Here is a 23,752-nt window from a genome sequence, read left to right as displayed (position 1 = left end):
GAGATTGAAAAAATGCGCATGCGCAAACTTGAAAATTGTGTTTAGTTTAGTGTTAAACCTTGTTCGACTGCTTGTGTATGTTAATTGCACACTGCAATACAAGTATAGTAAATTTATTTCAATTAAACTTTTTATAGACTTACATTTATTTTGGTAAATATTATGATATAATTTAATTTACTTTTCAGTTATATTAAAAAGTTTATATCTTCTATTTTGGCAGTTTGTGAGGTTATATTGCAAGTTTTTTCATATATTTAAACATAAACATGTCATTTTCCTTAAAATTAATCGTATTATGATTATTTAATATAATATAATATTAGTAATGAATCGTTCAATTTTTTGTACTTCCAACTTCTATAGAATTGTTGTATGAACATATAATATACAGAACTTTTTTGTCAATTTGTAAAATAAATAATCTTATTATCTATTAAATGTATATTGATTTTTACATCATTAGTTAAAAAGGTTAATTTTGTTATTTGATTTTACATAAGAAAAAAGGATATAAGCAAGGCAGCGCTGAGTATATTTGTAAAATATGTTTATAGAAATGGCTGGTAAGAGGGCTGCGTCTACAGACCTGAATCATGACAATTGGGATGATGAAGAAAAACCTGAAGAAGCAGGGACATTTAAAAAAGCTTCTGATGATGTATTGGAAAAACGTATTGTTAAAAAAGCTAAGAGACGTCTACAAAATTCAGAAGTAAATAATTCTGACATTTCCTTATTTTTTACCTTACAATATGTGTATATGTATGTGTATATATTTCTCCCACAATATTTTTCAGGATAGTACCAGAAATGTATTTGGTACGTTTACAGGTTTTAAAACAAAAACTTCAACTAGTGCTTCACCCTTTAGCTTTTTAGCTAATAATAATACTAATATTAGTGCTAATGATATGGCTTCTAAGACAGTTACGAATGTAAACAAGTCTTCAAACAATGAAACTCCAAAAACTAATGAAAATGGAACTAATAAGAGGGAAAATACAGAAATACAAACTTCATCAACTATGTTCACTAGTAAAAATAGTACATCTGATAAGGAAGAACAAAATATATTCAAAAAGTCCACTGATTATTTTGCTAAATTAAAAGGGTTAAATGAAAGTGTGGCACAATGGATTAAAACTCATGTTGATGCAAATCCATTTTGTATCTTGACTCCAATTTTTAAGGATTATGAAAGATATCTTAAGGAAATTGAAGCTAAACATGGAAGTGAGATTGAAAGGTCAACACAAGCACAGTGTAGTGATAACAAGGAAATTGCAAATACAGACAAAAATATTGAGAGTTCTCCATTTGGAAGAACACATGCAAAGGCACCATTAAAATCTGCTGAATGGAAACCTGAAAAATCAATTTTTGGCAATATTAATCCAGTTTCTAAATCTATATTTAAGAAATCAGAACATACTGTAAATACTGGTAAACCTATTTTTAGTACAGATCAGAATTCAGGCTCGCCTAAATCTGTTTTTGATAGTATTGATCAAAAATCTGGTAGCAAAAACATTTTTGGAAGTACAAGTTCTGAAAAAAATCCATTTTTGAGTAAGCCACCTACTGCATCTGATAAATCAGAAGAACAAGAAACAAAATTAGATTCAAAACCTACTACTACTACTATTGTTACTAATACCACCATTACTAGTTCTTTTGCTACAACAAATACAGCTACCTTTTGTTTTGGTCAAAGTTCTGCTGCGAGTAATACATCAACTGGATTTAGTTTTGGAAGGTAATTTATTTAAAATTTTGAGTATAATAAAAATGTTTTAATAATATTGTAACTTTGCAGTACCAAACCATTTACATTTGGAGCTCAAGTAGTACAGCCACAAGAACCTGAGGATGAAGGAAAAGATGATGAAAATGAAGAACCACCAAAAGCAGATTTTAAACCAGTAACAGAAGAAGGTGCCATATATGAACAAAGGTACGTTCAACATTTTCTATCAACCATAAAGAAAGCGGGGCATGTATTAATTTAAGATTAAAACTTGAATGTAATGCAATGTATTACATTTTTTACAGGTGTAAAGTTTTTGTTAAAAAAGATGGTAATTTTACTGATCGAGGTATAGGAACATTATTCTTAAAACCAACTCCAAATGAAAAAACACAATTATTAGTACGTGCAGAAACGTCTTTGGGAAATTTATTGCTCAATACTTTATTAACTGAAAGTATCCCAACAAAACGTATGAACAAAAACACAATAATGTTACTTTGTTTACCAATGCCTGAATCTACACCACCTCCAGTACCAGTATTATTAAGAGTAAAAACAGATGAAGACGCCGATATATTATTGGAAACACTCAATAAACATAAAAAATAAGAAAAAAATAGCAATTCTAAATAATATGACATATTATTGAAAATTAAATATAGTAAAATCATGTTAAATACTATTAATTGATGAATTTTTGAAAACCATAATACACGTTACAATACAATTTACGTTACACCTATTCATTGTAATACTTTTGCCTGACTTGATATAGAATGTAATGTAAAATGGAACTAGTATAAATTATACATATTTTTTATTGTACGAAAGGTACGTTATGGTATCAGTAAAATATGTAATATAAGTAATATAATATGTATATGAAGCAAATAAATATAAGACTTAGAATATTTGAAGTTCATATACGTTTGCTACTTTTATTGCAAGTACTTAGAACAAAAACAAGTACGAGTAATTAGCTAAATGTATACATATTCAAATTCATTTTTTCTTTGCATTATTATATGTTATAAATATAAATACCATAACTTATTTAAAGTAATTTTTTGTTATGTATGTATACAGAATTATATCTATAGAATATTATCTACATGCTTAATATAGGTTTCCTAACGTAAAATTATTTACATATAAAAAATTCATGTAAATAGAATCTAAAAGTGGTAAGCCCGTAACTTACATTTCTTGGCTTATTCTTGAATATAAAACATTTTATAGTTTCCACTTTTATAACTTAATGCAATGACTGTTTCATCATCTAACGAAATAATTGTTTTTGTTGAAGATAAAAAAAAATATAAAAGGATTGTGATATTTTGGAACAATAATCTATTTACAGATAATAAAAAAAAGTTTAAGGGATGTCCATATTTGAATTATTTATATTAGTATTGCATGTGTAACTGCATCAAATTTACATTTACTTTATTAAAAATATAATATGCTTGAAAAATAAGTACAACATTCATATAATTGTATTTATGACAACATAATATTTGGAATCAGATAAGCTTTAATAATCGATGTTCTTAATTCAATATATTGGTAACTATTTTAAAAATAGGACCATTAAGTAGACTCACATATCATAAATAAATTATTCCATATTATATTAAACATTTCACAATTTTTCAAAGTAAAACATTCGATATAAATAAAAAATTGGTAGCTAGTATAATAAAACAAATGTAAAAGATCCATATTTTATATCATTTATAGTGTATTTACAATTGGCAATGCCATATTTGTGCATATACCTAATGTACAGTTATTGAAAATAATTTTTCAAAATACTAATGTATTAATTATATATTAATTTTTGGAATTATCTATAAGCAGAAAATATTAAGCTCTTTTTTACAAAATAAAAAATTTGTTTCATTCCTACTGTGATGATGTAATGTTATAAATTTCTATATAAAGTTAATGAAAGCTGCCACTGCAAAATGCCACGCTTTATTTACAATAGCCATATTAGTTTATCTTTGATTTAATAATTCATAGATATTTAATTAATTATTGCAAAGTTGTATTGTAAAAATCGCAAAGTTGACATGTAAATCTTTTAAACGTGAACATTTTTAAATGTTTAATGCAATTAACAGCACAGCGCATTATCCTAAACTCATTTGTAGAATGTTTGTATCCTAATAAGATAGGTGCTCTTTAATGATGATATGCCCTATACAAAAAAGATAATAAAATAAAATTGGACTTTTTCATATAAAATATTGTAATATTATAGTTGATATTTGCTTCAGTATTGTACATTTTTTTGTAAGTATTAATGAAAATTACTTTCATATTTGCTAAGCTCTTTGGGCCATAAATGGCGTTAAAGCACCTCTTTGTCCCAAACCTAATTGTATATGTTGCATGTGTATTTCAACACAATTTTGAAAAACTTGTTGATTTTGTGGACTTAATTTTGCACGTATTTGCTCCATTGTGCCTTGTAGCACTTTTAATTCATATGCATTACGATCTGAATCAGATAAACTCTAAAACGTAAAGAAGATTGTATAACAATAAAACAGTATGTATTCACATTAAGGATAATGTTTCAAATTACCTTAACTTGAAGCATAAGAGCTGTTAAATCTGTTACTAATTGAGACATTTTTCCGGGTTCCCTGTCATTAACACTATTATGTCTTGCAATCATATCTGCAGCTTCCTGTCTACATTTTTCACGCAGATGAGAAGGAGCTAACATAGCTGCAACACTAGGTTCTGGAGCCATTTCTTGACAAAGTTCTTGAACGTCATTAAGAAAATCTTGCAAAGCGGTATTCATCTTTTCCAATTCAACTACGATACTAAAATTATAAATATCAATAAAGAAAGAAAATAATTTTTCACCAAATATAACATATGAGATTAGTATAATAATCGCTTACCCTGCATATTTTCTTTCAAAATCTGGTGGCAACAGTTCTCCAAACGAACGTCTTTTTTCTGCCTCGCTGTTCATCTCTTTTAATTTCTTTATCTTAACCTTCTTAGCAGCTAATATTTTATTTACTTTAACCATAAATTCCAATAATTTTAAAGGATAACCATTCATTGTTCCACCAATATGAGATTTCTTTGGTAAAGATACAGAAGCATTCGATATTAAAGGATCGCTGTTTAAACGCGGTGACATTAATTTCATGGCATATGGTGGAGATGGTACATATTGTACATGTCGTGGTCTAAACTTCTGTGCAAATGACGCTACACTTATCGTTTCCGGTGGTTCATTTGACTGTAAATAACAAATAAATACATAATAATATAAGATTACAATGTGCTTCTTTGCTCCAAAATAGATATACACATACCAATACTTCATAATCTGGAACACTATGCGTTCCAAGTCCGGCGCGTTCAAATGTAATTCTGTAAGTGTTATTACTAGTATCCACAGCATCAATACTTCCAGTGAATAAGCCATCCTGTGGTTTTCTCAGTCTTGCTGTAACTTTGGTTCCTATTACCAATTGTAATGGTATTTCTGGTGGTAAATCTTTGAAACTATTAATATCAGCAGCCTTTCTTTGTTGCAACATTCGAATTTTTTGTCTCTTTCTTTCTAGTTCTCGTCTTTCTTCCTCAAAAAACGACTGTGAACACCTTCGTGGTTTACCCATCATTCTTCTTATCTTGCACCATTCAACTCGTGTTAATTTCCGAGTTTTTAATTGTGGAAACGATTCTTTCAGACAAATCATAAAATCATTGTCTCCTTCAAAAAGAGTCCTGCATAAAAGAATATTTTAATTGTACTACATTAAATTATACATGTATATGAATATATTTTTTTCATACATACTTATCAATGTTACTATAAAACCACTCGTAACAAACCCATTTGTGTGCTTTCGGTAATTTCAATAAATTTCTTAATCTCATACCAATCTTTTGTCCAATTTTACGATCCGGAGATGAAGGTGGCATTGGTTTATCAGGTTCTTTCTCTTGTTTAATTGGAGTCATTGTAGATGATACAGGTTGACTTAATATATTATTATTTTTTCTGGGCTCATTGGTTATTCTATTTTGTTTTTTTGCAGGAGATGGGCGAGATACTTTTTTAGGAGAATGTTTTGTATCCGGATGTGACGGATCTTTTTTAATTCTAAAAAATAGGTGATATTAATTAATATATACATTATATTAATAAACATACTCACAATGTTAAATATTTACCTATGATGAGGATGGTTAACTAATATATCATCATAAAACAATTTGTTTTTCTTTCTAATCCTCGCTGGCATTCCCCTTCGATTTAAAACTTGAACTGGTTGGCTAGGAGGATTTGGTTTTGGTGGAGGTTGGCTACCTACTCTTTGTAAACCTAAAGCTGCAGGGCCAAGTTCAGGAATTGGATCAGATTCTTCAGTGTCCATATGGGAGTCTGTTGAATTATTTGAAATTTGCTGATCATCCATATCCATTGTATCATCATCGATCACTTCACTTTTGATCTCATCAATTGACGGATATCCTCCATTCTTTATAGATAACAGCGTTTCAGCAGATTCACCTAAGATAAAATAATTATTTATACATAAGAAAAGAATATTTGCATAAAATACAGCAATAGTGATTTTGGTTTTGCTTCTTTTAGATCAAGATTTACCTTTCACGATTGAAAAGCAACAAATCTGTCAAGTCCATTTATGATTACTATTTAAATATGCAAAGATATAATCAGTCATCATTATAAAAACTATTTTTTAATGCACTTATATTTTATGTTATGTTCAAAGAGTCTGTAAATTATATTTCTTAATATTTTACTTATAACTCTTTGAAGATTCATAACTTATAAAAAAAAATTGATGCATAAAACTATCACTAATATTAGATATAATTCATAATAGACTATTCATTTATAAATATAAAATATATTTTTCTTTGTCTTTTTCTAAATCTGCTAATAAAAATTATTTAAAATGAGAGTTTAGTAAGAACGGGGAAAATCATTCTGCTTTTAGCTGTCGACATAACCAAACTTGTACGTAGTTTGGTAAACAGTATGTATAGTTATCGCATTAGAACTAAAGTCATAGAATAAGCGATATTACAAAAACCACAAAATATATTGTCAAGTATTTGTCCCTGAAGTATTGTTTAGTAAATGAAATCTTAAACGGTAAAAATCTTCATTGTCCCGCTTGAATTGTGTATTGGTCATTTTTGAAATTTTAAACCAGATCTTTCTGAGCGCAATTGAAACACTAACTCTAAAATCATCAACGTGTTACAGAAAGATCTTGTACATTAATAATATAAATTTTGAAACATTTCTTAGACTTGTGCAACTACTTTTTGTTTTTAATTAATCCTTGCTATATTAATTTTATGAAGAATAAGTTAACTTTAACTTACTTTCAATCATCTCCGCCATGTTGCTATCAATGATGCATCATGGGTATGTGTTTTCGTCGAGCTCGTCCGTTTCGCGGTGAATTTCGTTAGCGGTTCTTTTCCATCGTTCCAAATGCTGCGATTGGTTAGCGAGCACCTTCGAATACTGAAATAAATCTTGCGGAACCTTTTAAATCTACACTATATTAAGCGCAACATGTTGTATGATAAATTGAAAAAGAGCTTAATGAAATTTAAGAGATTCGATATTACGTAAAATCAATCGGACAAACGAAATTATTTATATCTATATATACCTGTATAACATTATTTATAGGATATCTAACTTATTTAAAGAATGTATACTCTGAACTTAGCAGTTTTATTTTAACATTAATGCTCACTTAATATGATACAAATAAACTTTTTTTTGTTATTAATAATTTCATCAGTTAGTACGGATAATATTGTTTCAATTGATCAATCCGTGGCACCTACGAAATATTGTAGGAATAAGGAAAGATTAGTAACGTCGGAAGAGAACGATGAATATTTACTTATAAGCGCTGAGATCGATACAATTGTTGTGATGGAATGTCGATTTTGGTATAAAATACTATTTCACTGACTAAAAAAAAAAAAAACGAAAGATTTTGTTATTATATTCGTTTTACAAGATAGCAATGACAAGGAAGAGAGGCAGTCAAAAATTTGGTACCATCAAGATCGATATAGAGAGACTCCTGAAAAAGAGATTCAATTAGGGATGGACAACAACGCGTCGTTCAATAGGATTTACACTACTCCAGATCTTTCTTTAGTAATTAAAGACATTGCAGTAACAGACGCTGGTATTTACTTATGCCATGGCGAGGAAGGACAAGAGATAGAGAATAAATTCAACTATAGAATCGAACGTAATCGAAATCTCACTGAATTTATCAACTATCTAGATAGAATTAATATTTAGATATAATTAATTGGACAAATTTATTTGATGATAGCAATTTTCAAAGAACATGGAGTCTCGTATAAAGAACAAGGGAACATAACTGATTGGGAGAAATATCGTGAAATATATTTGGCATCAGTTACCACACGATTTGCCGTGAGATCATCATTAATTCTACTATTCTACTCAATATTAAATGCCAAATATTTATCAAATGTTCACACTTTTCGCGTTTATATATCGAGCTCGATTTGCATTAGGTTTCACAAATGTCTGAGTTGGCTCAAATTCGAGAGGTTGGAATACTGCTTCAAGTCACTTCAGAATGGGCACCGTGGGGTCCATGCGAACGTTGTGTACGTAATCGAGGATATAAGACGAGTGTTGGAAATTGTCAATTAAAACGACAAATAAATGCGGTAAGAAGGACGAATTATGAGGCTGGAGACGATCACTTACCACATTATGATTACAGACTATTGCCAACAAGAGCGATTCATCCATAGTTAAGTTTTTTCGAAGATCTCCTTCATTACCCTGCAAGTAAGCAAACTTGTCTTTCATCTAGAAAAGATAAATTTGAAATATAAACAAATATTTATTCATAATATCACGGGTTTAAGAGCAATTTTACTCGAAGAAGAATTTCCTGCTGTTAGTAGTGCGGTGCGTCATTTGCCGATATTTATTTTAAAGGAAACATGCAAAAAATGTCCCCGCGTGAAAAGAGTAAAAGGTCGCAGATTCAAGTACATTAAACGATTCGTACTAGCAGAAGGAGCTTATCTTACGATCGTTTGTCCCGAGTAACTTAATGTTTGAGCGAAATTAGCAAAGTACTGTTTGTAACAAAATTCAAAATTCAAACATCGTAGGTCAACTATGGATGCGCAAGTATCGTGGAAGAAGGATTCGATTACATTGGAAAGGGGTGTCCGACGATCCTTTCGCAAATTGGATCCAGAAGCTCGCGTGATAGTAGACGCTTTTGGAACGCTTTATCTGATAGGTACTTCAAGTAGAGATAAATTACACATCGTACTTTATGGTATTTCACATTTTTCTATCTACATACAATCAGATGTTTCCACTCACGAAGAAGGTAACTACACGTGCTACATCGATAACGTTAACATGATGCAAGTAAAAGTCATTGTTATATCTAAGGCAAGATTAGTAACCCAAGGTAAAATTAAAACTAAATTGTTCAGTCAGTTATAATGCTTATGTAAAACATTGGACGTTTAATTACAACATCTTCTACTTTTTATAGAATTTCTGCGTCATCTGGGATATCTAGGCTTCATATTTCTACTTTGCTCGTTTTGTTACTGTAGTGGTCTGGTTTATACATGTAGACGAAGAGATAAATTCGACACAGTTGTTCCAAAGAAAGATACGATTGAAAAAGAAGAAGAAGAAGAAGAAGAAGAAGAAACACCATTTATATATTAAGGTTCATGATTCACGAATTGACCGATAACAGACAGTTGATAAGAATTGTGCAAGCTGTTTACCGACCGAGTTATTATTCTTCGAACGATTTCTCCTATGGGAGCTTCTTAACAGACGATGACCTTACAGGTAACCAAGTGAAAGGAGGCAGTGGAAGGGACAACTGCATGGGATACGTGTCCGTTTCTCGTAGTCACAGTTTAGTTTCAAAATGGCTGAGTTTGGTCGTTCCTGTTTCCTTATGTCAGTTCATGAGTGAGAAATTCAATTAAAAGTAAACGTATTTGCAAACAAATTCGCGATAGGATGAAGTTAAGGACAGAGGTTCTCGTACTCTCCGCGATTCTTTGTCTGGTTCTGTTTCAAGGCGTAACCGGTGAGTTTCATGTATAACATAGATCGCATCTATACGTACATACATAGTGGACAATGTCATACTTTCACCGCATACCGAAATAACTCATCCTTTCCTTGAAGTGTGGTGTTTCTTCTTTTTCCTTAATTTAAAACGTATCTATTCATGATCCTCGAAAACGATTCCAAAGAAACGATCTCGTTAGCGTTTTCGGATTGTGTACGAAAGTAAAAGTGTTATTTATAAGTGCTCCATTTTAGGACTTCTGCGAAGATGTGTGAATTGTAGATCAAGAGGAGATCTAGGATCTTGTAAGGATCCTTTCACTATGAACTCGACGGCGATTGAAATGGAAAAAGGTGTCGACACTGTCCCTTGCGCATCTGGTTGGTGCGGCAAAATAATTGAACGACACGGTTTAAATAACGGTAAACATTCGATGGATACACATTTAGATATACGTATTGAGAATTGTTTTATAAGAAATATTGTATCGTATAGAATATGGTACCGCCACGCAAAGGCTTTGTTTCCAACGTGGACCTGACGACGGTGAGGAACGATGTGCGTTTACCGTGTGGAACTACAAAAAGGTGTACATGTGCCTTTGTTTCGGGGATCTATGCAATGGAACGACGAAATCAAGCATCTCCAATGGTTTGATTCTGACAACGCTTTCCGTTTTACTACGATGGTTCATTTGAGAATGCTGGAATTGAATCGAATGTATATTATTGTATAAAATGTTCCTTGTATTTGTACATGTCTTGATATCGCCAATTTGCAAGTATAGCCAGTATTGATTTGTTATTAAGCTTAAATGAGCGAGAAATCTGTAAAAATATACTCTAATTTTATTTATAACTTCGTATTTTATGTATTATAATTATAAGAAACCGAGGTATACATGTTTTATATAACAAATTTCTGTGGAAAGTTGTACGGTGATTAGTACAGTGTTTTATTGTAATTAATAACGGTCACGATCATTTGTGTACATTACAATTGCAAGACTGTTGAGTGCGGACTGCGTAAAAAGACAAAATGTAATTATTTTTATGTCGAATAATTTCAAAATAGGAAGTAAAGAAGTTGTTTGTTTCGAATTATACTAAATAAAGATGGGACACACTTTCTGCTTGATACTAAAAAGACTATCTTTTTCTTTTACCAACATGCGACGTCCGTTAGTCGATTCATAAATAAATAACATTACTGTTAATAAATTCCTCTACATTAAGCTTTTCTAGAGAATGGCGAGGTAGGCCTCAAACTTCTCAATATGTGACCATGAAGGCCGTTTCGCCTCCTTTCTTCTTGGTTTTTCAGCAGTGCTCTTTCATGTGGAATATCATCGTAAAATAACTCGCCCTGGCTATAAAGGTATTTTACAGCGAGCATTGCCTCCTCACCGGTCAATAGATACGGGTCGTGGTATCCTGAAATATTATTCAAACTAAAACGAATGTCTCTCACTTTATTTTTAAAAGCAAACCAATATATCCTTGCATTCTTCTAGTGTATTCTTGCGTGTCAAATGTATTGCTCACCAAGCCCATTGGAAAAGTCAGGTGTCATATGTCTTGATTCTCGCGAACTGTAACCAAGATCATTGATATCCACTGGTGGAATGAAAACGCCTACCGGCCACAGAGATTCTGCATTTTCCGGTTTTATATATGGTGCGACGTTACCTTTATTGTGTAATCGTTGTCCTGTGAGAACATGCATAATTTATTATAGTATACATCATATTATAAATTAATATTAGATCCTAATTAACGAATATATTCACTTCGTTAAATTATTGGATTACGTATTAGACTCTTATACTTATCAGAGTGGAATATCGTACCAAATTCTGTAGGGTTTCCTGTTGTGCTTCTTCTCCCAATAGAGACGTAAGACGTCTGATCTATCGTCCGATCCCCTGACAGATAGGAATTAATGTTGTTTTGTGATAATGCGAGATTTTTAACGATATAGTACGTAATTACATTTATGAACTAACCATCTGTCGTAATACCGTGCTCATAAATGTGCGGAGGAGAAATAAATTTCACGTGCACTTTTGAGAGCGGCAAAGCTCTGGTTGCTGCAACAGCAACTAAGAAGACCACCACTTTCATCTGTAATTAAAATTCTCGGATATTCATGCGTTTACCACGAACTTCTCTTGTTAGAATCTGAATTTAAAACATGTTTGGAATTAATTCCTTGTTTTTTTTTGCCGCAGAGTAGCAAACATCGTGATATGTATATATGTATATATATTTTTTGAAGGACCCTATTTTACTTTTACTATTAAGCTTGTTCTTCCTATAATGATAATATAAAAGTAGGTCAAGGTATTTGTGGCTAATATTTCTACGCTCTACCAACCCGGATGACCGAAAGAACGAAATGTAAATGTTAAACCGCATTTACGAAACGATGACGCCATCGGTGGGTCCTGCTGAGAGTGAAATAGATAGAACTATGATCTCGCAGGTTCTCCGTTGGTTTCTCTGACAAAAATTAATTGTATACTTCGTCACAGTGCTGCCTAATATAGCCAGATAATCTGGTGCTTGTAAACGATAATCACAGCCCGTAGTTAACATGTTCGAACATATCTTATTACGGATATGTACAAGATAAGGACGTAAGTAGAGTCTCCGCGGTAGTGATTTGTTTGCAGTCTTGTGTCGTATATCATCGTTATTGTGATATATATCATCGAGTAGTGTTAGGCAAACTACTAGACGCGCGGATCGAATGTTACGGGACCGACTATCATGCGAACCAATGTCCACTGAAATAAACAATTATCCTTGGACACGAATGCTTCATACATCAAACGAGTTTAAAAGAGAATCTGAAAGCGACCATAGGAGCAACATCCTCGACGCGTATCATAATTTGTACGTGTTTATGTGTGTATGTGTTTCTTTATATTCTCGTGCTTGTGTTTATCTGTGTGTGTTTGCAGATGTACGCAATAGATGACTGTGAATTGGTTCGCTCATACATGACTCGCACACAGCGCGTCTTGCAAGGGATTACATAGATATCTATTCACGATTTCGTCACTCTGTTGTACATTCGAATGCGAACGTTCGTAGAAAGTAAACGTCCAAATAGTGTTCATATTTTAAGTGAAACGCTGCTCCATTTCTGCTTTTTATGCCTTATTATAGAAGGACCAATTGATAGGGCTATTTTCTTCTTTCATGAAACGGTTATTCAACGATATTGGCTAACTTGCATATCTATAGCTCTCATCGAGCTTGGTGGTTCGCGAACCAGCGCAACGAACTGTGCCATTGCTTTGGCAAGAGCATCATCAACGAATAATTGAAAATCATGCTGGTATGTAATATTTACTTTCTATTGCTATGGAATGCTATTGGTTAACAAGATTTATTAAGAAAAATCCAGAAACACGTATATTTTTCCTGTCCTGATGTAATATGTAACTATATCGCGATTGAAACTAGATCGTACATTTTCATTACCTTCACATAGAACGAGTGCACTTGTGCTTGACAAGAGCCTTATTCCGCCAAGATAGTAGCAGTTAAAGACATTCGTGTGTTCGACGATGCGTGTCAAACCACCCTTTCGCCTTCCTTCCCGCTCACCTTCACTCGCCAAGTAGAAGTGGCTCCTATTAATTCTGCGCCCATTGTAAGGCAGCGAAACGAAATGCAATAGCTACGATGGAAAATTTTTCACCGCCGATACAAACACTTGTATGTAATATTTTTTATAGAAATCCTTAATTGCGAAACGCTACATATATGTGCTTCCAATGACTCTCCAAAGAAAGAGATACATTGTAAGAAATAGAAAACGTGAGAGAAAAGAATGAGAAAATGGAAACGAATGCTTTTGTAGAACTGTGATGTACATAGAAAGAATGGTTTATCGCCAAGTATTTGCTTTTAGAAAGTACCTGTTACATACAAACACGTAAAGTATTACACATTAAATAATTGCGATGATTGATCGAGTCACGCGAAAGAAAGTGATTAACATTAATCAAGACGATCTTTATTGTGTATCGATGTTGTGTCAGCCATAGAAAAACATGAATTACCTTAATCAACAATCAGTATTCCATCGATTAATCCAGTCAAGTGTTATATCCAATTAAATGTAGAAGCAATGAACAATGGAAACCCGGAACCTTCGCTTTATTATATGAAAATATCTAACACTGGTGCATACACCGCTCTCTGGCACGATTTTATTTATACTTTTAACTGCAGTAATCAAGTTTCGTAGAATTTCGTGATAAAATTTCCACACAGGGTCATGTTATAAATATGCATAAAAAACCGACGAAGTATCTGAATAATAAATTGGTAATCGTTGTAACACTCACCATCGACATTGTGAATAACACTTGCAAAATATCGACCACTGACGTTCAGTTTCGTTCCGCTTGTTGAGTTGCTTACACACTGGTGAACACCCGCGTGAAAACGTAATTCCGAAACGATTTGTCTAGTGTCTTCTAAACACGACCAGGAACTGTTCCAGTTTAAATGTCTCGGGAGAATGTCGCGCGTGGTTCCAGCATCCCCCTTCTTGTTACGTACCCCACCTGACCAGAAACCCAGTTGCGAAGGTTCGTAAGGACTCGCACGGGGATACGGTAGAACTTTCATTTCGGTGAACGCGATGCAACCATCCTTTATACGTTTTGAAGGTGCCGCGCGCAAGGATGACCAATGTATGCGCTCCATTGTATGCGCAAGAGTGCGTTCCTTCGGCGCGTTATACGCGGTTGCGTCACTGCTACTACGAAATTCTCAAAAAAAAGAAGAAATTTGATCTTTTAACGGAGGATTGTTGTTACATATAAGACATATCTGTGAACGTATCAACGTGATTCTTTCGATTGAAATCATAAATTTGCAACTACTTGGAATTTTTATTATATCTAATCGAATGATACACTGGTGTTTATGAAGTTCGAGATCATATCTAAAAAATACGTAAGTTTTTAATACTCTATTACACGTATAATTACACGAATTTGAAATAATTTAGTCTGTTAATAGTCATACGCTTTAGTCGGTGACTTTTAAAATTTCGTTGAAAGAGGTATGATGTTCAGATTTTGTGTTTTAAATAATTAAAGTACTTTCTAAGATTTCATGTTTATATATCAATCTTTTGTCGTATCAAAGTTTTTATAATATTGAGTTAATACGTAAAAATAAGTAATTAGGATTGTTTGAAAACAAAATTATATTCCATCCTCTCATTTGCTAAATTCGCGCTACTTTTATGTTTTGATACCATGGCGGTATAGCATACACTGTGTAACAATAATAAGTGTAACAGTAATAACTCTATCAGCACAGTAATAAAACTATCTTTATTTGTTTGTTTATATGACTGTTACGTAATTGTAATTATTATGCGATATTTTGACTTACTTTGAATAATCATATTGAAATTTGCGCCAAAGAGACATAACCTTAATACTGTGCACAATTTATTGTTCAATCAAAACTCTGTTTGGATGTTTATGAGATAGAACATGACATGTTACGAAAGTTCTATCTTCTTATATTAAATGGGGTATGATGAGTTATTTAAAACTTTATAAAATTGTAAATAATGAAGAGTACAAGATAATATAACTGCAAAATATGTGTGAATTTTACATGGTTTGAGTAGGTTAGACTTCTGTATAGATATATTATATTTCACTTTATTAGAAGGGATGTTTGCAATTACAGCAAATTGTAATAAACTTGCTTTATTAGTACATCATTAATATAGCTTTATTAGTATTTAAGAAAGTACAGAAAATGGTTTTTCTATCTCAATTTTATGGAAATTTTGTAAAACATAAGATAACGCAAAGTATTCGTATCAGTTTCATTAAATTCAACTAAAATATTGGTCATTAGAATAAAAATCATCATTTTAGAGATACAAAGTTTTATTTCAGGGGTGCAATTGCATGTACATTTTCTTTACAGATATCATTTTAAATCACAGATTGCTATAAAAGTGGTTCATTATCATTTAATAACGGTAATACTATTTGAGGAACACAATTACTTTATTCTACATTAATCATTTCACGAATCTCCAGTTTGCTTAGATCGTTTGGTGTAATTCATTTTAAGATAACAATTACATATCTTTACAAGAGTATCGTAGCAAGTTTTTATAAAATATACTATATATATTATTTTGATACTATCGAATATTATTGTATATCGATCGTTTACTTTATTATTTCCAGCTCTAAAATATCAAAACATAGTTGCAACCCATATAACATTAAACATATCCATTGATGTATAACATATACATCATGACTTTCTTGTTCTACTAAAAGGATTATTCAAATTTCTGCTATCGATAAAATATTTTGAACTAATAAGTCTATAATTAGAAAGCATTATCTATTTTAGATCTCTGCAGATTGCAAATATAATTTCTATTTTAAAAAGATATGCGCCATTGTATAAATAAAATTATGTGTTAGTATTAAATTGTCTCGAAAGATTCTTTAGTTTTATAAGGAAATACTAGATCCACAATATTTTTTGTTTTATATTATTTTATTGAATTATGTATGATCCATTTTGTTCTATTGGAACAAAATCTAGATTCAATAAAACAAAATGGATCATACATATTGGAACAAAATCCAGATTCAATAAAACAAAAAATATTGCACATCTAGTATTTCCTTATAAAATGAAAGAGACTTTTGGAACAACCTAATACTAACAAGAATTTCATTTTGTTTTATTGAATCTGGATCTTGTTCCAATAGAACAAAATGGATCATATATAATTCAATGAAATAATATAAAACAAAAGATATTGCGCATCTATTATTTCCTTCTAAAACGAAAGAAACTTTTGGGACAACCTAATATATAATCTTCCTACGCAATACAATTATCGATCAGCGTTAAAATACTGACTAGGTCTTCTGCTTATACGTATTCATTACAATTACATTGAAAGTACAATGCACATATATCTAAAACACTTTAAATTCTGCTGCCTCATACGATTAAATATAATTAAAAACTTACAAAAAAAGTTATATATATCTATCTAGTGACTGTAAGTAATCGTCAGTCGATATGTACAACAGGCAGCGTTTTATTTTTTTGTTTATTTCGTCTAATTGAGACTGTACGATCACTAGATCATAATAAATTACACTATGATGGATCACTTTGCTCGATCCAGTTATATTAGAATCAGTGTCATTGTACTTTTTTTCCTATTCGTATACCTATTTCAAGAACAGTGACGTATTTCTTTAATCTATTATGTTCAGCGTATAATAACTAATTAACGCGAGTAACGTACCATTAAGAACGTCTCTTAATGGAGGGAAACAATCCTGCTGTTTTATCCGTTTCAGATCAATCAGATCGTCCCGTAATAACGTATTGTACCCGTTTTCACGAAACGCTCACTCTCTTAATTAATCTTCGTCTCCTACTGTCTCGTTCATTCGTACACCATTACATCGACGTGATTACGCCGTGTAAATTATATGACATCTTCTAAGAAAAATTTGACACGCAATAAAAATTGCTTGTCAATCTTGTTACTTTAACCAGTCTTTTATTTTCCGTACTCTTGATGTATACTTATGAGGAACCAAAATGCTATTGCTAAGAATACTGTTCCCGAGAGATCGCCCAATGCCGTCAAATATGGAATAGCGGAATTGTCCGGGTCGATTTTGTGTTGCCACATAGCGTGAATAATGATATGCGCCACGTAGAGCAACAGCATAACCTGCGAAACAAAAATCGTGAATTTTTTTCCCGTGATACAATCCTTTCACTTTTTCATTAGTACACTCGAATCAACGGGCATTATATACTTACTTGAAGAACGGCCATGACGATGTAAGAAATCACAAAGCATATATGTAACGTGGACGTTCCCTTTGTGATATAATCGGCGACAAAAATAAAAATTATTTCACCGAAAATCGCCATGCAAATGAGTATTCTGGCTGTTTTCGCGTACAGCGCTAAAGAACAAGAAAGTGAAGATTATTATGTAATCGTCGAGCTGCGAAAAAGCATGTAACAGCGTAAAATTAGTTATTGTTGCATCACTTACAGCCTCTAAAGAGCGCTTTCCACGGACTGATGAAAATTTTCGAGTGTGGCGGTAAAATTCCCATAATCGTTGTCTGGTGCAATGTAGTTGAGATTCGAGATGCTTGCACAGAGACTAAATTACCACCAATTCCGTTTATGATCGGTTGAAAGATCACGAATCCATCGAACGAGTCAACAACTTGATCAAGAATCAAACCGCCAAATCTAAATTAGAACGTAAAATTGAAACAGTAGAACGACAGAATCGTGCAACGATGTATCGTGTGATTTATTCTTAAGACTAGTCAAAATTTATTCTTAAGATTAGTCAAAATTTATTAACGGCGATTGAAAGTGATACGAACCCACTGATAAACAAGGCTGATAAAACAGGAAGCCATCCAGATGTTAAAACATTTCTAGTATAGTTATTCTTAAGAACCACATAGATCCAAAATGGTAAAATTAAAAAGTAACAGCCAAGTATAACGTATAAGATCCATGGTTCTGGCGTCATTCTGTCGAACAATCCTGATGCTATCGTCGATAGAACGCTAATTGATATGACGTCTCCAAAGGAGGCAGCCAAAGGCGTAGCTAAATTGTCGGGGTTCATTTTGCATCGATATGAAATCATGATAACGGCGATCATTACAAAATCTATAAGAAAAGAAACATTAATGCAAACATTGAAACAGCGAAGTAATATGTTAAGTAATATGTTAACTTGCATTTTTTACGGTATAGCATAGTAACGTAACGCAATGAATCAACAAATTACGTTTGCAAACTTGAGATATATACCATAAATGGGAATTTGATTTGCGATCAATTATAATAATTTTACCTAGAATAAAGCAAGTGCTCGTGGCAGTGCAGACGCTAGCTGTGGCTAATAATAGGCAATTGTTCCATTTGAAAGTGTACTCGCTGCCTTCCATTATAGCGTCGACTGTGATCGCAAAGATCGATACCAAAACAGCCGCGACGATCGCCTGTATCTGTACCAATGCGATATTACCAACAATTATTTTCACGATTTCTCGAAACTCGTGCATGTTACCCAAATTGGCTTGCGTGGATATTCGCGAGGCTAAGCACATATCAAGATTGCCTTTCAAGCCCAATAGCGAAGGGATTAAAATGAATAATTGAGAAATGGTGCAGAATACTGGCCAGTCCTAAAACAGAGACGACGTTTAATTAAAGAGGATTACGTTCCTCGGGATATTCTTACAAATGGAACGCAACCAAGAATGTAAATTACGTTTCAAGAATTTCTACATTAGTAAATGCCGATAAAATCTTACATAGCGAATGTTTGTACCAAAGGGGTTGGGTTGAGATTACTAGAGAGTAGGGGGTTAAGACGAGGTGGAAAAGGGTGGGATCGGAGGAAGGTATTTATGTAAAAGATTCTTGAGATTACGACCCTGTTGCCCTTGGGCCATCGTATTTCATATGTACGACAGATAAAATGCAAAGGTGTGACAAATAAAAAAGGAGTGCTACCACGTGGTTTAACATTATCTTCAGATAAATAAAACTAAAGTGTATGATCGATAAAAAAAAAACTTGCGTTCGGAAAAATACGTGATTTATTCCGTTATTACGATTACTACGATCGAACTTAGATTCGTTATCTGTACGAGATAATCGAATTTGAGACGACGACCTGCTTTTAGCATTTATTAATGTTAGAGGAAACGTACCTTGACTTGGTTAAGCACCAGGCCCGCGCCGATCGTACCTATCCCGGCGATGAAAAAGGGAACAGCGACTTGGAAGGTGGTCTGATACCATTTCTCGTTTCTGTATGGTCTGTTACCAAAGCTGCCCGTGTCATTACGGAAGTCAGGATCAGGATCTGAATTTGCGACGGAAGAGATGGTCACTACGGAACTTCCACTTGAAATTGTTCCACCACCGAGATTGGACAGTGACATGTCCGTTTTGTTCTTTTGGCCGTTAGGATTTTTCAGACCCGCTATCGAGAAATCAATATATCTCACACTGAACCGTACGACGTTTCAAAGACATTTAACCATTCGTTGAAATGTTATCGCGAATTACTGAATGATGCACATGTATAGCTTTAGTCACAGCGCAGTTCCGATATTTTACATTTGTTACGAATTCTTAAAAGTTTATTCATATAAATTCACGATGTCGTCAATGATACGTAGATCGCGAAATGCGTCGTTACTACTTCCACGCTCTCACGAAACTCATCTTTTTATTTCGTGCGAGCAGACAAGAAATAACGAATAAGGTTATCACGGTAGAACGATTGCTGTTACTTATAAATCATTTTACGACACCGATACAACATATCCTTTATTGCATTGTGCTCCCGTAGGCAATACTATACGGTAAATACTTTGATCGACTAAGCGATTGTTTTATCAATACGATTGCGGCTAATTAACATAACGGATTTTCATTAATATCAATCTAAAGAATATGTCCGCGCAAAGTTACGTTTCAATCTTTATGTTCGCCCGATTCTCCGACATGTCCGTTTTGCCGCTTGTTCAATGGAATCGCACGCGAAACAAATGAACTTTTGCGTTATCATCGTCGGCAGTAACATTCGCGATGCGTTCTATCGTACAGCGCGTCAATTTCTCATTAGAAGGTACAAATGTCTATAAAATTTGTACGGCTCGTGACCTTTTGAACGTAATATTTTAAGCATTCGAACGTACAATAACAGATATAACTGTTAAATTGTCATTGATTTTCTTTCTGCATTTTCTTTATGTCAATACTGTAAGTATCACGGTAAGTATATAAATTCTTACCTGCCACTTTCTTCACGATATCAGGTTCTGCCTTAATGTCGGTCGATGTGTTTAGTTTGTTGTCGATAGCTTTTTCCATACTGTCGAAATCTAACGCATAGTTATCCTTGCCGTTTGACATGTTGTCTCGTTCTATAGTAATCGCGTGATCCTTAACTTCCCTGTCATTAGGTTTGTTTACTAGATGCTCATTACGATCCGTGCAATCGTTTAACTTTATAACAGTTACGTTTGACAGTGCCGGTTCAGTCGGCGAGTCCGGAAAACCGACCATATCTGGAATATATTTGATGATTCGATAAAAGACAACGCTTAAAGGAGTCGCATCGAATTCATTTTGACACGTACCGAGTTCGGCGTTGACGGACAATTTTGTAGTATCCTCCACGATATTGGCAAAGTACAGGATCGACTTGTGATACTTTCACGTCAGATCTGCCTATTTCAGTCAGTCTTGATCTTTAAAGTTGAAAAATAAATATGATTTATTATTCACAGGAATAGAACGTCGAATTTAGAATCCGTCTAAAAACGGATAACCAAAGAAATTAATTAATTTTTCATCGTGTTGCGGAATTGACGCATTAAAGCTTATCGATCTCACCGTTAATCGTAAATTTCATTAAGCATTAAGATACTATATGACCGATATTGATCAAAGTGTCGTTCGTTAACTGATAATATACGAAGATATTCATGAACTGATAGTTACGTCTTGCTACTCTCTTAAGTCGTTGCTCTTGGTCTAGACGTTTTGATAGCATATGAAATTTAATATACGAGATCAGCATAGTATCATTAACGACACGAGGAACTTAGTTCTTGTATTACTATTAATCTAAGTCCACGTGTCGTCGGATTTAAATTACATGCGTGCAAAAATGCTGAAAACAGCCGTTTACAGTATTTCTCTAGAATCTATGTAGAGGGCACCCTTTTTTGTGAAACCTTGCAACCATGTATTGCTAGAGGTAGTGAAAATTAACGAAAGATTTATGTTTACAGGAGCATATCTCATACCAATTACATGTAATCAGGACGCTATGCCGTATACACAGATACTATCGATATCTCGATAAAAATGTCCAAATCTTATTTTTAGAAACGATAATTTATCATTAAAGATGCATATAGATACTTGGCACAATACACATTTTTTAAATTACAATTGAAAACATTGTGGTTTACGTCGCCATCAGTTCATGCTAAATTACTGGTTTTTTTTTTTTTATGTTCGACGCGTGTAATGTTGTGCTACCGTGCTGATTATTCGCTATCATGGAAACTAAACGGTATTGCTAACAGAAAGATAGGAGAAAGATAGAGAATATGTATCGAGGCTTGACAGAATGAAACAAACAAGAAAAAAAGGAAAAAAACGAATAAACTCTTATCTTGACTTAATACTTACGTAGTAACGATGTATTGAGGAATTTGCGCCAGCGTGTCCACGTTTCCTTGAAAAGTGTTTATTGTTCTTTGATACTTGATTAACCTTGCCACTTCTGATTGTTCACTGCTCGATCTTGTTGAACTCGCGTGTGATTTTGTACGGGACTCTTCTCGATCCGTGCTACGTGAGCCGAAATAAAAAGTTGGCTTCGTCGTGTCACGATGGCACACTGTGATCGATGTTCGATCCAGCGTTCTGAGAATTGTACAAGGAAAGGTGCACAGAGGTAGAGATCCCGGGGAAAAACAAAATGACGGAATGGGTTTCGCACGGTAAATGCACCACCGACTCCAGAACTCAACTGTTTCGCTCAAGCGGTTGTGACTGACTGATAAAAGAAGCTTTACTTCATTTGTTGGCACTTCGGCCGCTCAAATGCATGGCTGCGAGGTACTGTTGTCCGGACATACCCACGTGCGCCATCTCGACCGACGGTGGTGGGGAAGCTTATTGTAAATAGATCGTAGATCGTAGATCATTTATTGATTCGCTATATCACTTGCGAGAAATTCTTGTTTCATCCATTACTCTCAGTCTGAAATAGCGTCTCCTCTCGCGTTTCTAATGCAGTTTATTCGCATATATATAATATGATCGTACGCGTAACGAATGATATAGATTCGAGAAAAACCTTGAATTTAATTAAATGTAGTGTTCATGTTAGAAGGCAAAAATAATCATAAGAAGCGTAATCGTATTTTTTAATCGCTTCCGAGCTACTGGTCCTTGTAAGATCGAGGTTGTTAACAATTTTATTTGCATTCGTACGTGATCGAGATAAAAGAGCGATTTATCTTAATTATTGCATTCGCGTGCTTTCATTTGTTGTATCTGTTCCTCGATCATTAGTAAAGATCTCTATCGTAATTCTCTTTTTAATTATTTCTTGTCTAAAGTGATTTAATATGCGAAATTGCTCGAGGTGAGTGATTCAATATGGGAAAAAGGACGTATAATGTTAGGAAGTCTCTCTCTCTTTTTTTTTTTTATGGAAGGATAAACGGGCACGAATATCGTACGATATGTATGAAACGGTCCGAACGTTGAATATCATACTGTTCGAACACCAACGGTCAAAGAAGCATCGGCAGATACGCAGAAAAATAGGAGAGCACGGCAATAGATCCAAATCATTTGGCTGCTGAAGCGAGCAAAAGTCTCCTGGAAGAAGACTAAAAAGAGAACCCCTACTGACTTTACTAAAGAAATAAAATAGTCAAACTCGAAGATGGTATCCCGCTGGGGGTAGCCATCCACATGTTACTTAGAAATTATTTTTTTTATTTTTATTTATTAAAATTTACAATTAATTCTCGCATTGAGAATGCTTAGAAATTAAGCCAAAAAGATTTACCGAATGCCCAGTTGGAGAAATTGTAAAGTACAGATTAAATAATAGTAGAAAAAAAATACCGTTAGGGATTTGGTTGTCATTGTACACTCTCAATATAAATTGTGAACGTAAATTGTCCATATATATGGTAAGTACAAATTGTCAATAT

The 23,752-nt window shown here is 33.3% G+C and overlaps 6 protein-coding genes across 11 annotated transcripts; 3 read left to right on the top strand and 3 right to left on the bottom strand.

Annotated features, from left to right (window-relative positions):
- The first annotated feature begins 16 nt into the window (after window positions 1–16).
- LOC100748625 (nuclear pore complex protein Nup50) lies at window positions 17–2,675 on the top strand. 2 transcript variants are annotated; one of them, XM_003494703.4, is made up of 5 exons: window positions 17–153; window positions 558–715; window positions 801–1,759; window positions 1,820–1,957; window positions 2,056–2,675. In XM_003494703.4, exons 2-5 carry the CDS (start codon window positions 560–562, stop codon window positions 2,360–2,362), a joined length of 1,560 nt encoding a protein of 519 aa, XP_003494751.1. In that variant the 5' UTR covers window positions 17–153; window positions 558–559; the 3' UTR covers window positions 2,363–2,675. The 2 variants fall into 2 exon arrangements, with proteins under 2 accessions (XP_003494751.1, XP_012248977.1); XM_012393554.2 differs by lacking the exon at window positions 17–153 and having other exon boundaries at window positions 548–715.
- Window positions 2,676–3,461: 786 nt separating this feature from the next.
- LOC100748508 (protein lin-9 homolog) lies at window positions 3,462–7,297 on the bottom strand. 2 transcript variants are annotated; one of them, XM_012393575.3, is made up of 8 exons: window positions 7,157–7,297; window positions 5,969–6,308; window positions 5,592–5,897; window positions 5,101–5,518; window positions 4,675–5,024; window positions 4,347–4,593; window positions 4,073–4,275; window positions 3,462–3,956 (listed from the first exon to the last, which is right to left on the bottom strand). In XM_012393575.3, exons 1-7 carry the CDS (start codon window positions 7,173–7,175, stop codon window positions 4,084–4,086), a joined length of 1,872 nt encoding a protein of 623 aa, XP_012248998.1. In that variant the 5' UTR covers window positions 7,176–7,297; the 3' UTR covers window positions 3,462–3,956; window positions 4,073–4,083. The 2 variants fall into 2 exon arrangements, with proteins under 2 accessions (XP_012248998.1, XP_003494750.1); XM_003494702.4 differs by having other exon boundaries at window positions 3,462–4,275.
- A 479-nt stretch (window positions 7,298–7,776) lies between these two features.
- LOC100748390 lies at window positions 7,777–9,647 on the top strand. Its single transcript, XM_033324518.1, has 7 exons — window positions 7,777–8,052; window positions 8,140–8,243; window positions 8,348–8,506; window positions 8,563–8,630; window positions 8,711–8,893; window positions 8,963–9,273; window positions 9,361–9,647. The coding sequence occupies exons 1-7, from the start codon at window positions 7,902–7,904 to the stop codon at window positions 9,540–9,542; spliced, it is 1,158 nt and encodes a 385-aa protein (XP_033180409.1). The 5' UTR covers window positions 7,777–7,901; the 3' UTR covers window positions 9,543–9,647.
- A 33-nt stretch (window positions 9,648–9,680) lies between these two features.
- On the top strand, window positions 9,681–11,042 carry LOC117152500. The gene is made up of 3 exons (XM_033324517.1): window positions 9,681–9,918; window positions 10,158–10,325; window positions 10,399–11,042. The coding sequence occupies exons 1-3, from the start codon at window positions 9,849–9,851 to the stop codon at window positions 10,599–10,601; spliced, it is 441 nt and encodes a 146-aa protein (XP_033180408.1). The 5' UTR covers window positions 9,681–9,848; the 3' UTR covers window positions 10,602–11,042.
- LOC100748273 lies at window positions 10,838–14,401 on the bottom strand. Of its 3 annotated transcripts, none has more exons than XM_003494700.4 (5): window positions 14,267–14,401; window positions 11,909–12,026; window positions 11,753–11,827; window positions 11,448–11,612; window positions 10,838–11,336 (listed from the first exon to the last, which is right to left on the bottom strand). In XM_003494700.4, exons 1-5 carry the CDS (start codon window positions 14,273–14,275, stop codon window positions 11,134–11,136), a joined length of 570 nt encoding a protein of 189 aa, XP_003494748.2. In that variant the 5' UTR covers window positions 14,276–14,401; the 3' UTR covers window positions 10,838–11,133. The 3 variants fall into 3 exon arrangements, with proteins under 3 accessions (XP_003494748.2, XP_012248982.1, XP_012248983.1); XM_012393559.3 differs by lacking the exon at window positions 14,267–14,401 and adding an exon at window positions 13,395–13,527; XM_012393560.3 differs by lacking the exon at window positions 14,267–14,401 and adding an exon at window positions 12,427–12,567.
- Window positions 14,402–17,031: 2,630 nt separating this feature from the next.
- LOC100748148 (solute carrier family 41 member 1-like) lies at window positions 17,032–22,853 on the bottom strand. Of its 2 annotated transcripts, none has more exons than XM_012393557.3 (9): window positions 22,209–22,841; window positions 21,146–21,256; window positions 20,798–21,073; window positions 19,706–19,980; window positions 18,841–19,174; window positions 18,359–18,653; window positions 18,013–18,218; window positions 17,772–17,920; window positions 17,032–17,679 (listed from the first exon to the last, which is right to left on the bottom strand). In XM_012393557.3, exons 3-9 carry the CDS (start codon window positions 21,069–21,071, stop codon window positions 17,503–17,505), a joined length of 1,710 nt encoding a protein of 569 aa, XP_012248980.1. In that variant the 5' UTR covers window positions 21,072–21,073; window positions 21,146–21,256; window positions 22,209–22,841; the 3' UTR covers window positions 17,032–17,502. The 2 variants fall into 2 exon arrangements, with proteins under 2 accessions (XP_012248980.1, XP_012248981.1); XM_012393558.3 differs by having other exon boundaries at window positions 17,496–17,679; window positions 19,706–19,860; window positions 22,209–22,853.
- Window positions 22,854–23,752: the final 899 nt, after the last annotated feature.

The sequence above is a fragment of the Bombus impatiens genome, unplaced genomic scaffold (assembly GCF_000188095.3).
Source record: "Bombus impatiens unplaced genomic scaffold, BIMP_2.2 scf_3474, whole genome shotgun sequence".
NCBI lineage: Eukaryota > Metazoa > Arthropoda > Insecta > Hymenoptera > Apidae > Bombus > Bombus impatiens.
This window is presented reverse-complemented; position numbering and strand designations above follow the sequence as displayed.

Bases quoted from the DNA above. Each gene is read 5' to 3' on its own strand.
- LOC100748390 (XM_033324518.1), top strand. From the start codon at position 7,902: ATGGACAACAACGCGTCGTTCAATAGGATTTACACTACTCCAGATCTT. The intron at 8,631-8,710 runs GTAAGCAAACTT...CACGGGTTTAAG, and splicing joins TCTCCTTCATTACCCTGCAA to AGCAATTTTACTCGAAGAAG. The intron at 9,274-9,360 runs GTAAAATTAAAA...TACTTTTTATAG, and splicing joins GGCAAGATTAGTAACCCAAG to AATTTCTGCGTCATCTGGGA.
- LOC117152500 (XM_033324517.1), top strand. From the start codon at position 9,849: ATGAAGTTAAGGACAGAGGTTCTCGTACTCTCCGCGATTCTTTGTCTG. The intron at 9,919-10,157 runs GTGAGTTTCATG...GCTCCATTTTAG, and splicing joins TCTGTTTCAAGGCGTAACCG to GACTTCTGCGAAGATGTGTG. The intron at 10,326-10,398 runs GTAAACATTCGA...TGTATCGTATAG, and splicing joins ACGACACGGTTTAAATAACG to AATATGGTACCGCCACGCAA.
- LOC100748148 (XM_012393557.3), bottom strand. From the start codon at position 21,071: ATGGTCGGTTTTCCGGACTCGCCGACTGAACCGGCACTGTCAAACGTA. The intron at 19,981-20,797 runs GTAAGAATTTAT...ATTTCTCGATAG, and splicing joins TATCGTGAAGAAAGTGGCAG to CGGGTCTGAAAAATCCTAAC. The intron at 19,175-19,705 runs GTACGTTTCCTC...TCTCTGTTTTAG, and splicing joins TGGTGCTTAACCAAGTCAAG to GACTGGCCAGTATTCTGCAC.
- LOC100748625 (XM_012393554.2), top strand. From the start codon at position 548: ATGTTTATAGAAATGGCTGGTAAGAGGGCTGCGTCTACAGACCTGAAT. The intron at 716-800 runs GTAAATAATTCT...AATATTTTTCAG, and splicing joins GACGTCTACAAAATTCAGAA to GATAGTACCAGAAATGTATT. The intron at 1,958-2,055 runs GTACGTTCAACA...CATTTTTTACAG, and splicing joins GGTGCCATATATGAACAAAG to GTGTAAAGTTTTTGTTAAAA.
- LOC100748273 (XM_003494700.4), bottom strand. The intron at 11,828-11,908 runs GTTAGTTCATAA...CCTATCTGTCAG, and splicing joins GCACGGTATTACGACAGATG to GGGATCGGACGATAGATCAG. The intron at 11,337-11,447 runs GTGAGCAATACA...ATAATATTTCAG, and splicing joins TGACTTTTCCAATGGGCTTG to GATACCACGACCCGTATCTA.
- LOC100748508 (XM_003494702.4), bottom strand. The intron at 5,898-5,968 runs GTAAATATTTAA...CCTATTTTTTAG, and splicing joins GTTAACCATCCTCATCATAG to AATTAAAAAAGATCCGTCAC. The intron at 5,519-5,591 runs GTATGTATGAAA...TCTTTTATGCAG, and splicing joins TTTTATAGTAACATTGATAA to GACTCTTTTTGAAGGAGACA.